Source organism: Salminus brasiliensis, chromosome 6, assembly GCF_030463535.1.
Source record: "Salminus brasiliensis chromosome 6, fSalBra1.hap2, whole genome shotgun sequence".
Classification (NCBI taxonomy): domain Eukaryota; kingdom Metazoa; phylum Chordata; class Actinopteri; order Characiformes; family Bryconidae; genus Salminus; species Salminus brasiliensis.
In genome coordinates this window covers 8,740,906-8,755,181 of record NC_132883.1, presented here as the reverse complement: position 1 = coordinate 8,755,181, position 14,276 = coordinate 8,740,906, and the positions used below count along the sequence as shown (strand labels likewise).

The window sequence follows — 14,276 nt, the reverse complement described above, 5'->3', positions numbered from 1 at the left end:
TTTCATCAGTAGTTTTTCTGTTTTCCTATGATTTTCCTGTTGGCTCAAAGTTGTTTCAGTGATTTAATATTATTATTAATAACTGCACTGTTGTTAAAACTAAAGTCACAAAAATGTCAATTCTTTTTTTTTTTGTCTCTTTCTCTTGTAAAAAGGGCTCCTTACTTGTACTGACAAAACGACTGGAGATGTCTTTGTTTTATCACTAATTACTATAAAGAAGTAGTTAGTATTTCAGTCTGAGTCGCAGTTCTGTGTGTAGTTTAAAAAAGAAAACAAGCTGTATTAATGGCCATAAATGGCTTAAATGTCTGCTGACAACTTATTGACCAATTGCAGACATATCTGTATTTACAACAAACCACTTCCGAAGGTGGTCCGAGATGCATTTGAGCCACGTGCTATAGCAGTTCATCCATCTCTCAAAGACGCATTCATAACCAGAACTCCTCCCAGTACAGCCGAAACAAGGAGCAAATTGTCATATTTTGTCCCACACAGTAATCAGATTTCAGTCTGACTAACTGGTGAGACATTTGACTGCCCAGTGTAAAAGCATGCAGCTAAAATCTTTTTAGGATAGAATGTAAATGACTGGCACCAATATTAGACATGACCTGAAAATCCACAGACTAGTCTTCACATGTTTTGCCAATTTTCTCAAAACCTTGAGCATTAATATGAAATAATGCAAGGAATTGTAGAAATGTAAACATGGCTCTATAGCACCACCATTAGGCCAACTGAGGTGTTTCTGCTTGTCTGGTAAGAGGCACTCAAGGTGCTTTCACACCGACCCTGTTTGGTCAAAACCAAAACAGAACCGTCCGAACCAAAGGAGAACCAAAAGGAAAGGTGGTCTCGGTCCAGATCTACGGAACCATGCTCTGTTTCGTTTGCAGTGTGAAAACAATTTGTTGGCTGGTTCGGAAAATTACATGAAACTGAGACAGACTATCGACACCCATCAGAAAACAGGTCTGCTTGCAGTCTTCTCCTCCTTATCTGTCTGCTGTCTTGAAGCACTGTGGCTGCTGCTGCTGATATAAATATAATCATATTAGTAATAAAGTAAATTGTAAAAGTAAAAGACTTTAGCTCACGTAGGTGATGACGCAGTTTTCGTAGGGGAACTGCGCGCGCAGGAAGCCAGTGTGACAGGTTACAGTGTAACGAGTGAAAACAGGAACCTCGGTCCGGACCTTGGTCTGGGCTTTTAGGTGTGAAGATGCCCTCAAACCTCACCTACCCTCCTAATTTGGGGCTTGGATGTCTTACGTTTTTGCTCCATAACTCATTTTTAGGGAGAAAGAATAATAACTATAAGAAGAAGACGAAGATGCTAGTACATACAGGTGGGTAACACCTGCGATGCTTGCACCCTAATGAAGCTACAGAATCACCAGCTGTCTAACCTGGCGATTATACTAAGGTTTAACCAAACAAAAGAAAACCTTTAGTCCTTTAGTCCTAACCAGAGGAGCTGTTCTACCAGGTAATGTGGAGATAATCTCACTAGGCTCTATGCTGGGGTCTATGTTTTTACTGTACACTAACTGTCTACCCTAGTAGCTGCTGCTTTCATATACACTGACTCTGTATACCTTATACTATGTGATAGAGTGCTGGTGTGGTGCTGCACTGTCCTGTCTGTTTCTTGTGTCCACAGTCTGTCATTTACTGTTCCTGCTCCATGTTTCTCCATTTGGGCAGTGGTGGCTCAGCGGTTAGAGCGCCGGGATATCAATAACAGGGTTGTGGGTTCGATTCCCAGGCTCAGCAAGCTGCCACTGTTGGGCCCTTGAGCAAGGCCCTTTACCCTCTCTGCTCCCCGGGCGCTGGAGTTGGCTGCCCACCGCTCTGGGTGTGTGTGTGTACTCACTGCCCCTAACACATGTGTGTGTGTGAGTGTGTGTGTTCACTACCAGATGGGTTAAATGCGGAGGACACATTTCGCTGTACAGTGACAAATACATGCACGTTATGTAGTGTTGTGTAGTGTTTCAGGTTGCATCATGGTCCTGCAGGAATGTCGGTTTATTCCACTGTTTCCTAAAACAACAACATGACCTGACATGATGTCCTCTCATGTTTTTTTTTCCTTTGCTTTGGCAGAGTCCTGGATGACCGTGGATGATGTTGAACTCGACTCATGTTGGAAACCTGCAGTCATGCAGTCGTGCAGTTTTCTCCTCTACAAATTCAACCCTATGTATTTATGGAAGATCTGGTTGTTTGTTCAGCGTCTGGCCATTTCAAAACTTGACTGCTGTAACTCACTACTGACTGAATTTCTTTTCAGTGCCTTTCATATTGTTTATTTCAGCCACTCCAGTCATTATTTAGTATAAGACTAAATAGAATAGTTAGGACTGAATAGTAGGATCAGTCATCTGTAATGTGAGCTACTAAACTACTGCCACTTTAAATAAGAAATATGAGACTTCTGCTTTTACTGAAGTACAGGATTTTGTCCTCTAGTTTAGTAAGTATTTGGTTCGTGGTAAGTCCCTCAGATCCTTTAAAGGTCAGTAAATCACAAGATCTGCGCCATTTAATGCAGCTCGTTCCTGCTTTGCTCCTCTTCTCGTCATTGTGGCTTTTAGCTAATGCAGTCCTGTTACTGGTCTGGAGTCAGAATGAAGCGTTTCAAAATAATACACACGATCCTTGATCCTTTTCACTTTGCATCTGTCGATGTCTGCATTCAGTGCCAGACATTTAATCCTTCGTTACATCTGAACTTTATCACTGTTTGCACACGGCCACATTCCCCTCCCTTCCCCTCCCACTGCTGCCTCCACCAGAGCAGGAATATAGTTTCGTTTCAGGAACAGAAAAAAAAAAAACAGAGAAATGGAGAAGGTCGAGTTAGTTTCCGTCTGGACATTTTCGGACTCGCCAAAACAGGCCTAATGATGTGATCTGTGTTCAGTGGTATGGTGTTCTGTACAAAAAACAGGCCTGGGTTTTATGCGTGACTTCGACTTGAAGGTAAGGGACACTAACAGATGTAAGGCGTAGCTGCTCTGCTGTTTACCACAACGGACTATTTGGACTATTTTAGAGGTTAATGGCCGCTGAGAAACTGAGCTAAAGGGGGATTGGACCCTCACAGAAACTCCCCCAGCAGATCACACCGCTGTTGTTTTTTGGGATGTGTGTTCACGTAAGGATTTTATTAAACTTAAAAAATATATATAAAATATATAAAAATATATATATATACTCTATACAGTATACAGGTTGTAACTTATATTTGTATATTTCTAATGGATATATTTCTTGGATTATTTCTGGTTATTAAATATCCACCAATAGCCATAAATCGCGGGTTTAACCATTCAAATCGAAAGAGAAAGGGCGAGGAGAATTAATTCTAGGTCGAAGTAGAAAGGCCGTCTGTACTTTCAGTCCTAAAGTCTGCTTGTGTTTTAGCGAGGTTTTCTAATTCTACATTACAGTTCAACACAACAGACCCTTTAATTAGTGTGTGTGTGTGTGTGTGTGTGTGTGTGTGTGTAAGTTTGTTACAGCAGCCTTTCCGCTGTGAAGTTCATGGTTATTGGGGAAGTAAGGGCATAGCTCTTCAGTTTTATGACTTTGTTTTTAAGTAATCCAGCAGATGTTTTAATTTTATTATGATATGTCAGTCGTTTCCAATATAATATCTCTAGGAGATAATATTAATGATTATTGATTCAAAAAAAGTCTGTGTATTTATTAGGTTTCAATAATAGTTCTTAATAAATTAGTTTGTGTTCCTGTTCAAATAATCACATTTAGATGTGACTGTAATTCATCTGTCATACTTTGTCAGCCTCTTTTGACCCTGTTCTTCAAAGGTCAGGACCCCAAAGGACCACCATAACGCAGGTAGTGTTTGGGTTGTGGGTCATTCTCAGCACTACAGTGACACTGAGGTGGTGCTGGTGGTGTGTTAGTAGTGTGTGTGTTGTGCTGATACGAGTGGATCAGACACAGTCGTGCTGCTGGACTGATGACCACTTCCCTGGCCATGACAGAGCCACAGTGATGCAGTCTCTCATGCCACAGTGCTTTTGAATCTTTTTTATAGGGATGGGGTAACATGCTGTCAACAGCTGACTCTGTATTAATCAGTACAGCTGTAGGGTGTGGGCAAGTCTCTCTGTAAGAAATGCATGTGTTTGTGCTAGACTAGCAAAAAATAAAAACAGGAACTCTTATGCTGAATAAATAATAAATAAAACTGCACCTTTCTTTAATAGCTGGAATCACCATGTACCACAAAGTGAAACCAAGGGCTATATGTCAAAAGATGGCTACACAGTGGCTAAACAAGAAACAGCATCAGGATTACTTGTAAGTATTGTTTTGCTTGGAATATTTCGAAATGTTCTGTTTTTAACCCAGCCTTAAACACAATTTAACAGTGAGTTTTTTCTGTATGATCAGTATTCTTTTTCACCAAACGTACCTTGAGTGTTTGTTGCTCAGAAATATTTTTGTATCATATGATCATAAAATGTGGTTGTAGTAGGATCTATAAACTTTAAGAGCTCACATCTGTTGTTGGATAAAAGAAAACATCTTTTTGAAAGAAAGCTTTGTTTTTGCACACACTCTGAAATTAAAAACATACATACATCCACCTTGGTTTTAAACTGTAGAATAGTAATAATTCAGTGGTGCTGGAAGATACAAACTGTCCTAATGTGACAAGGCCTCTAACGTCTTGATCGTGATCATGATTGACTACACCTGGTAGATTTTCTGTTCCCACATTAAAAGGGTTTGTTTAACAGCACTGTTGAACTGACCAACACACAGTACCGTTGGAACATCCAAAATGTTGTTGAAAGTTATATTTCTATCATATTTCTTGTGTGAGATTGACATTCAGATTAACCGTAAAGATGTTTGCCAGTATTTTCTTTTAACAGAAGGCCTGCAAGATGGGCCTTTAGCTAAGTTGGTTTAGCTGGCTCTACTCACGATTTAGTGACTGTATTTGGTCTTTTAGCAAAAACAAGCTTAAAACCAGTAGGTCAGCATAGAGTCACATGTATTTCAAAGAACTGTAGTAACTTTGAAACAAAAAGTAAAATTGATCTTCTTTGATGTTCTGGACACTAATCCCCTTAATCTCCTAATCTACCTTAATTTATTTTGTTCCATAATCTGTTTATTATGATTAGGTTTACATTTGGTAATATAACCTTTTAAATTCAGCTCTTGTAAAGTAGATTGTTGGCAGGATGTTTCTATTACAATTTATGGATACAATAATAATGTTCTGAATGTTAAAGCTATATTAAACCAATGGCTAAAAAAATAAAATATATTTTACCACTAGTTATTAAAAATGAGAGGCTGAAATTGTGATTTTTTTAAACAGACAACAGATAGACATAGACTGTAACATGAAACATTTTAAAGTTCACTTTATTAAAATATTTTTAAACATTTTTTTTTTTTACTTTATTAAACGTTTATGAAAACATTTATATAGTCTTTTAAAACAGTTATTTCCTTTTAGTATTAATGTAACATATATATATATATATATATATATATATATATATATATATATATGTATATATATATATTACATTACATATATATTTATATTTAGAGAGCATTTATTTATGTGACCCACTTAACCTTGTTTTTAACTGTAAAATACTGCCTGAAATTAGACATTTCAAAAGAATGAATAATTTAGGCCATTTTAGACAGTTTTGCTTTTTCTCCTTACTACGTTTTAATACCAAATCAGGTTTTATCTAACAGTCCGTGAGAGAAAATAAGATACAAGATGTTATTCATTTATGAATCACTTATCACCTGGTTGTTATTATTTGTGACAAATTCTTGTCTTTTTAACATGTCCACTAGTTTAATTATTATTTATAATAATTATAAATTATTATTTATATAATACATATTTGTTATAGAAATCAAATTTCTTTGAAAATATCAACTTTAAATAGTTGTTTGCCTGATCCAGAAAGGGCAGTTGTATATAAATGTAATCAGTTCATGTAAATAAATGATCATCAAACTGAAATTATTGAATTGAATTACTGAATATTTTGTTCATTAAGCTGCACTTTATTCTGTCTCAAAACATTACTTGGTTGTTCATTTGTGATTCATTTTAGTTTACTCTTTCTTTTAGTGTCTTGTCCAAGAAATGGAAGTCCCTCACAATACTTTGGGACTTCTAATGGATGTGTAGAAAAGACGATGAGTTGCATCAGCAGATCTCCCAAGCCTGGATTCTAATGGATTTTTGGGATTAAAAACTGATCATATATCGACCTTCACTGGACAGCAAACTTTCTATATGCTTAAGTGAATGATCTGAAACCAAGTACACAGATGAAGTGTGCAGGAGAAACGTTTATCTCTGTTATTAGGAGAGACTGCACTGGCACTTTCAAAATGACCCATAGGATGACAATTTTACTTATTTTATTTTTTTCCTCCCTGAACTTTGAACTATGTTTTTCTGGATGTGCTCGGGCTGAATATGAGATAGATGGAGAATGTTGCCCCATGTGTTCACCTGGTAAGCTGAAGAACGATGCTTTAAAGAAAACACTATTTGGTCACAGTGGTCTATTAACAGTGTTTAACATGTGTTTAAGTAACAAAACATAACTGCCTTTCTAATATAAGAATGACACAAAGGAGTCAGTGTGTTTAATTAAACACATTAAAGGTGCATTTGTCAAGATTGGAGAAACACCACCTAAAGTAGTTATGTAAGTAAGCACAACAACACTGGAACACAGAGGCATTTGGCCAAAGTGGGCTCTTGAACAGGAGTAGGGTCACTAATTCTGTGTCATTCATCCTCTTTCATTCTCTCTGTTTTGGGCACTTCCAGTGTTAACTCTCGTTTTAGCATTACTCTTGCACTATGTGTTTTTTTTCCCCCACAATACAAGTACCTGGCGAAGTAGATTCCATTTAGTTTTGCTAGCGAAACAGATGGAGAAGGGGGGTGAAGTAACGGGACTTTGAGGAGATGAGGACTATCTCATAAAAAGTGACTGAATGGACTAATGGACTAAGTTGTCCAAAATATCTAAATTCTCTTACCTCTCTATACATAATTCATGCTGTGTTAGATGAATTAGTTAAACTTTAGCTTGTGTGTTGGTAGGAAATCGGGTTTACAGGGACTGCACTGAATTATCCAGCACTACTTGTGTTCCATGTCTTGCTGGAACTTTCCTTGATGCGCCTAACGGCCTTAAAAACTGCCTTGGATGTACATTTTGTGATCCTAGTAAGTATATCTTTTGTTAGTAGAGTTTCATGTACATGCACTATATGATGCAAAATGCCTTCTTTACAGTTATATATTTGAGATATTTCTGTATCATTGTGTTTTTTTTTTACAGGTCTGGGGTTAAGAGTAAAGACTGCCTGCACAGCCACATCAGACACAGTGTGTGAGCCACTAGAGAGATATTACTGTGATGAAGAAAACAGAGGCAGCTGTATACTTGCTAAGAAACACCGTACATGTGACCCTGGACAATACATAAAGCAAATAGGTTAGTGTAATCTGGCTAAATAAACTATGTATGTATGTACTTACCCAGTAACACCTTTCACACCAGTATGTTTTCTATAAATGATTGGGTTGCACTTTATTCTACTTATTTTACTGTGATGGGGCAAAACTTGAATGTTTGCAGGGACAGCAGTTACAGATACAGTGTGTGGTGAATGTGCAGATGGTACCTACTCAAATGGCTCTAATTGTCAACTACATTCAAAGTGAGTGTTCACTTGGTTGCATCACTGAGTACTGAGTAATCACTGAGTGATTAATCAGTAAATTCACAGATTTCCCAAAATTTGTTGTGGAGGTTCTGGGTAGAGTATAAATATAAATTCAGTTTAAAAATGTGGGGAAAATATATATCAAATGCATATTTACAGACTGGACAAGCAGTGCAAGTGAATAGACACTTATTAGCCATAACATTTAAGGGGATATAATTTGAAATTTATATATGTCCACACACACACATAGTGTATTTGGAAAGTTTTCAGACCCTTTCACTTTTTCCATATTTTATGTTGTGGCCTTATGCTGAAAAATAAATAAATAAAATCTCCCAAAAAATCTGCATCCAACATTCCATAATGAAAATGTAAAACCAGAATTTGAAAGATTCTAAAGATCATTTTCAAAATATTATTGGAAAGAAATTTTTACTCACTACTTAGTTGAAGCAACTTTGGTAGCAATTGCAGCATCTAATCTTGGGAATTATGCCAGAAGGTTTGCATACCTGGATTTGGGGATTTTGTTATTCTTCTCTGCAGATCCTCTTTTAATGACATTTAGAACTGGGGCCAACATTCTTGGTTTCACTGGACCAGAGAATCTTGTTTTTCAGTCTTTTAGGTGTTTATTTTGCAAACTTCAGGCAGATTCTCACGTCTTTTACTAAGTAGAGGCATCTGTCTGGCCACTCTACCCTAAAACCCAGATTGGTAGAGTGCTGCAGTGATGGTTGACCTTCAGACAGTTTTTCCCATCTGCACACAGTAACTTTGGAACCATTGGGTTCTTGGTCACCTCTTTTACCAAGACCCTTCAGCTTCAATTCCTTAGTTTGGCCAGCTTTAGAAAGAGTCATGGTTGTTTCACATGTCTTCTATTTAAGCTAAATTTTAATTGTCATAGAAAAAGGTCTGAATACCAGGGTTAGTATCCATTAGAGTCCATTTTGCTTTCTTATTATAGAATATTGTGTGCAGATTGATGGGGATTTTTTAACCACAAGGCCTCAACATAAACACACACACCTGGATAGGGGTGCCAAACACTTTTTGGATATGTTGACAAAAATGAAGTCTTTCTGGGGTAAAACCTTAAACATCTTTTTGTTTCCTATCAAGAGTTCATGTTCATTAACTTTCAAAAGAAGTGTTTTAATAGGTGCATTAATGACAGCTTTATCTATTTCTTTATTTTGCCCCATATAAATATTTCATATACACTTAAATATTGTTGTTAAATATTTAACTCTTGTTAAATATTTGTGTATTACTAGTAAAATAAACCACTGTAAACCTACATATTCAGTCTTAATTATAGGCTTACTGTTTTTTATTCAAAAGTCATGAATTGTTGCCTATACTGCCCACAACTAGGAGAGTCAAGGGTGTAAATTGTGTTAATTGTTTTTTAGGCCAAGCAAACCCTGTAGTACTCAAAACCTTCATTTGTTACATGATGACATTAAAATTGTGTGAATTTTTTTTGGGGGGGGGGGCAATTAAAAACATTTTTTATGTTTTTAATGTTATGGCTGATCAGTCTGCAATGCATTCAGTGTCATAATGTTGCACAAGTGATTAATGAACAATGGAGAATGCTTGCAAAATCAATATGGATTAATAAAATACAATGATAAAATAAAGAAGGCATACTCCATTTGCTGATTTTCACTCTGACAGATGTGAAGATCTGGGACTCTCAGAAGTAAAGCCTGGTACACTGTATTCTGATGCTGAATGTGGAGATAAGGCTCCAATTGGTCTAATAGCTGGAGTTATAAGTGCCATTATAATTCCTGTGGCTGTAGCAGCAGTTTTTATAATTCTTAAAAAGAAGCATGCTGCGCTGTTCTCTTTACCACATACAGGTAAGGGTTGCATATTTGTTCAAACATTTAGTAAAATATGATTTATGTCTTGCCTTGTACATCTTTTGCCTTTTTTAACATATTGTGATTTCAGACGGTGAGTTGCCTTCAATTCCAAGACAAGAAACCTCACATGGGGTAACTTTTTTTCTGACTAGTTAATATTAAGTGGTTAAAAGTAACACATAATGTTGAAGAAATTAATTCTATGAATTTTGTTTCTCTTTAAGACTGTCTCCTCAGTGATGCCAATGTTGTCATTAGAAAGGTAAGTGACAAGAATAGAGATGTGCTTCTTTTATGCTGTCCCTGTAAACCTGAAGAACAGAATATAAACATCCAACAACGTACAGTTGTTTACACTGGAATTCCTTCCAATATTACTCATTACCAGTTTTCATCACTGTCTAGTTCCCTCACACAGTAGCTGTTAGAATTAAGGCAAGTTAAAATTAAGGAACATTTGTTTCCTCCGCAACACAAGGAAAGTAGTACTGACCGTCATCTTCACATTGCCTGAATACATGGAAATCCCCCTTATTGTAGTCTTGTGTTCTACCCTACTGATTCCCTACAAAATCTAAAGATTAATAACAATGTGGGGTGTATAAGCAGAGCTTAAAAGGCAACTCTGTGCGAGGAAAAAGAGTTAAACAGTGTGAAAGACTCTAGCAGTGTTATGAATCTAAACTGTAAAATCAGATGGTAACGGGGACCTTCTCTTTTCCTTGCAGCTCCTGCAGTATTCATCTTGACTCACAGCAGATCCCTGAGGAAGTGGATGATGATCTAAATGCTCCACATTAGCCCACTCACTCTAGGAAAAAGCTGGAGATATTGTTGATTTTTCCAGTGATGTCCAAACCATCCTGTGTGTCTGGCTGAAAAACAAGATCAGGGTGATGCAGATTAACATCTCACACAGTCACCTGATTTGGACTGGGCTGGCAAAATAACTGCCCCAAAGGTTTTGGGAAATTATTGTCATCTCGGTTGAGAGAGTTGTGCGTGTCAGGGACTGTTGTGTTGTCACCTCAGTGAGCAAGGTTGGATGTAGTTACAGGTAGCTGAAGCAGAGCCGGTTTGGGTAGCAAGCTAAGGTAGCTAACAATGGATATAAGAACATTTGTTTAAAGAAATCAACCACAGCCCTCACCCACAGAAAACGATGTGTCAGGTGAGTCAGCAGTGAGTGAGTGACCTGTTTAGCATAATTAAACAGAGGCTCGCTGGGACACTGCCTAACGGCAGAACACCCAAGATACAGTTCTGGTTAAGGTTAGTTTAACTTTACTGTGAACGGATCGGATGTATATTTATACCGCAACCAAATAAACTTGACAAAAGGTAGCTGTAATTACTGTGTTGAAATTAACTTTAACAAGATTATACAATTTGATTAACTTTATGTAATATTAAATCAACAAATTATTGCCTAAATGCAAATTATCATTCTGTTTATACATTCATATTAACTTGGTTAAACATTACACTAAGTGTCGCACCTCTGCAAAACCCTATTACAGTTTTTGTGTAAATGTGAATTTTTCATTACATATATGTTTATAGAATTAGAAGTGTGAAACCTGTTATGAATATACCTGAGTATGAATATACCACCTGTCAAGTATTTTTGTAAGAAAACTCTAGGTACACCTCCTTCTATAATTACAGACTGTTCTTCTGTTTCTATGCATACTTTATTACATAAAGTGTCTTATATGATCAGTGGAAAATGGATAATGGGTTTAGAAACAAGTGTGACTAATAATGTCTAGTGTGTGTGTGTGTGTGTGTGTGTGTGTGTGTGTATATATGTGTGTATATATACATGTATTGTAATGTAATTCACTATACAGTGAGATGTATACCAAAACCATCTAAAATGATATTATACTACGATAGGAACTGTTGCCCATATCGCATACCACTAATTCAAGTTAAAGTTAAAATACTGTGAATGACTTATACTACAGCTCATGTTATTGGGGTTACTACTTTATTATTAATTATGTAACTTTTTAAGTCTGAAATTACATTAATCTAAAACATTTATCTATAACAGTTTACTAGCAATAACCAAGTGAGACCTTTTGATGTATGTTTCTCCCCATCCTTTGATCACAGTAAGCGGAAATGTTAGGATATGGCATTTACAAAGAGTTACTGAGAAACTACACAGTGGTTTAAATAAAGATTTGCACATGATCCAGGTATGCTACTGCATTTGTCATCTTACTGTGTGTGGTTTAATTCTGCTGCAGTGTACAGTGTACTCTGTAACACTAAACAGCATTAAACATGTTGGTCAGAGCTGCACTAGTCACTACTAGCACCACTGACTTGCTAGGCTGGCTTCCTTCTTCTGCCAGAATTGCCAATTAACAGCTCTGACAAGCACGATTATTCGCATTACATTGCAAAAATAAAATAACATGCTACACTACACTTCAGTCTTACTGTAATGCATAACCGTGATAATCACGTCTCCATTATATCTCGTAAATAAATTTGTGTGAAAGTAGTGTTGAATGTTTGCCTTTGTCTATAAATTCCAGCAAAAAACATTTACATTTACATTTATCGCATTTATCTGACACTCTCATCCAGAGCGACTTACAAGGTTATTTATATTACAGAGGAGGGTCAGTGTAGTGTTAGGAGTCTGGCCCAAGGACTCTTACTGGGGTGGCGCAGCATACAGTCACCCAGACCGGAAATCGAACCCCAGTCTCCCACATGGTGTGGCAGCTCACTGGCAGGTAGCGGGGTTATCTGTTGCGCCACACCAACCACTAAACTGAAGCTTAAGCTAAGATTTTTATTTATTTATTTATTTATTTTTACTTTTTTTAAAGGTGTGATTATGTCTGCATATTCCTCTTTTTTTAGTTCAGGTCTTACATTAATCTTTCATAATCTTTTCAAACACAAGGGAACGCCCCTACTGTCGCCATCTCAGAGAAGTTGCTTTCGTTTTCAGGTGTACAGACGTCACTCAGGGTCATTACAATCATTTATCTAAAAACGAACATTTATGCACTATTTAGTCTGGTAGTCTATTTCTTTTTATATTTCGTCTGGTGATGCAGTTTTTATTCGGCAGCATCGACTGCGACCTACTCGCTTATAGAGGAATACTGCCGTCGACACTTTTTTTCAACCCTGCTGCAGAAGATGGTGGAGAGAGAACTAGTCTGACTATCTAACAGGAAGTGACTAATGCTGGATACACTGAAGCTTTTTTGTATTTCTAGCTAGTTTCTAGTTATCAGGGAAAATGATTTTTATATCTATTTTAAACGTACTCGGTAAGTATAACATGTTCAGTGTGCAATTCTATGATGTGAATGCTTCCTCGGTGCTTTTACTTTAAGGCTGAGATCTAGTTAATGTCTTGAAGTTCCACAAGGCCTATTTGAGCCCATCATATAATCACTGACAGAAATAACATCAGTTTACTAGTCTTCAGGCATCCCATGAATAACATTACTTACGTCATCATCATTTGATGAGCGCATTAAAAAGTCCTTACAGCCATATATAGAAAATTAAAGACAATAAAACAACCCACCTGCAAACAGACTCCTTGATTTCACTGCGATATTTATATCCTGTCCCTGTCGTGGTGAGAAATACACTGAGTACCTCCGTAATGTGGCATCACTCTTCCCCTCCTTGTCAGAGAGGTGGGGAAATGCCACTGTTATTCAGTGCCCCGTCCAAACGCCAAAATGAGTCCACCAGACCACAGGCTGATATGAAATACGACATGGAATAAGATGGGAAATAGTTGGCATGCATCCCTGTGTTGCTGTGTTGCAATGTTAAATAAATCTAAGCAGTCAGTGAATTAAGTGAGCTATAAAACAATTATGTGAGAAAATATATAATTCACTCAACTGATTAATTGAGATTTACATTTATGGCATTTAGCAGACGCTCTTATCCAGAGCGACTTACAAGGTTACTCATATTACAGAGATGAGCCAATGTAGTGTTAGGAGTCTGGCCCAAGGACTTTTATTGGTGTAGCGCAGCATAGTCACCCGGACCAGGAATCGAACCCCAGTCTCCCACATGGTGTGGTAGCTCACCGGCAGGGAGTGGTGTTATCTGTTGCACCACACGTGTCACTTATATTTACATGTTGCACATATTTCTTCATATGTTTATGTATGATTTCTTGTTTAGCTATTAATTTTAAGATCGACATGTCCATGTCTGTAGCAGGCTTTTGTATGTACCTGATATTAAAATGAACCTGTTTTTTGTACCTGGGTAGTTTAAAACTCATTTGTTTGTGTCCACACAGGTGTTCATGTTGTTCTTACATATGGATGTGGCCCAAGTGAATATCGCTCAGGAGCGGGAGAATGCTGTCCTATGTGTTCTGCAGGTATCTACTATTCAAATCAAGTTACTGAGAGAAAGATTATCCTCCTAAAACTGAAAAACAAAACTAGTTGGTTATGGAGTACCCCCAGTCCACACACACCTCATTCAGAAAGTCTGCGACTTAAATAACAAACACCTTATGATGTTAAAGTAGGGACTGGACCTGGTAACAAACTGTTAAACTAAAGCAAATGTGCTTTATCTGTGGGAGGGTTG

The 14,276-nt window shown here is 37.2% G+C and overlaps 2 protein-coding genes and 1 long non-coding RNA gene across 7 annotated transcripts in view; 2 read left to right on the top strand and 1 right to left on the bottom strand.

The window, feature by feature from the left end:
- Positions 1 to 749: 749 nt before the first annotated feature.
- On the top strand, positions 750 to 12,194 carry LOC140557253 (tumor necrosis factor receptor superfamily member 5-like). Of its 4 annotated transcripts, none has more exons than XM_072681535.1 (11): positions 1,129 to 1,355; positions 2,116 to 2,994; positions 4,251 to 4,344; positions 6,164 to 6,556; positions 7,157 to 7,282; positions 7,398 to 7,553; positions 7,698 to 7,779; positions 9,475 to 9,662; positions 9,757 to 9,800; positions 9,893 to 9,930; positions 10,397 to 12,194. In XM_072681535.1, the coding sequence occupies exons 4-11, from the start codon at positions 6,367 to 6,369 to the stop codon at positions 10,467 to 10,469; spliced, it is 897 nt and encodes a 298-aa protein (XP_072537636.1). In that variant the 5' UTR covers positions 1,129 to 1,355; positions 2,116 to 2,994; positions 4,251 to 4,344; positions 6,164 to 6,366; the 3' UTR covers positions 10,470 to 12,194. The 4 variants fall into 4 exon arrangements, with proteins under 4 accessions (XP_072537633.1, XP_072537636.1, XP_072537634.1 ...); XM_072681533.1 differs by having other exon boundaries at positions 2,116 to 3,573; positions 3,821 to 4,344; XM_072681534.1 differs by having other exon boundaries at positions 2,116 to 3,876.
- LOC140557258 (uncharacterized) lies at positions 7,622 to 13,444 on the bottom strand. Its single transcript, XR_011979806.1, has 2 exons — positions 13,237 to 13,444; positions 7,622 to 10,543 (listed from the first exon to the last, which is right to left on the bottom strand). It is a non-coding gene; the product is annotated as an uncharacterized lncRNA (long non-coding RNA).
- Positions 12,497 to 14,276, top strand: part of LOC140557256 (tumor necrosis factor receptor superfamily member 5-like) — a 9,258-nt gene continuing 7,478 nt past the window's right edge. Inside the window, exons 1-2 of one of the 2 annotated variants that reach the window (XM_072681539.1) lie at positions 12,497 to 12,973; positions 13,978 to 14,061. In XM_072681539.1, coding sequence (XP_072537640.1) covers positions 12,943 to 12,973; positions 13,978 to 14,061 — 115 coding nt within the window. In that variant the 5' untranslated portion in view covers positions 12,497 to 12,942. Of the gene's footprint in view, positions 12,974 to 13,977; positions 14,062 to 14,276 lie in introns of those variants that run through there. The other variant, XM_072681540.1, reaches the window with a different exon arrangement.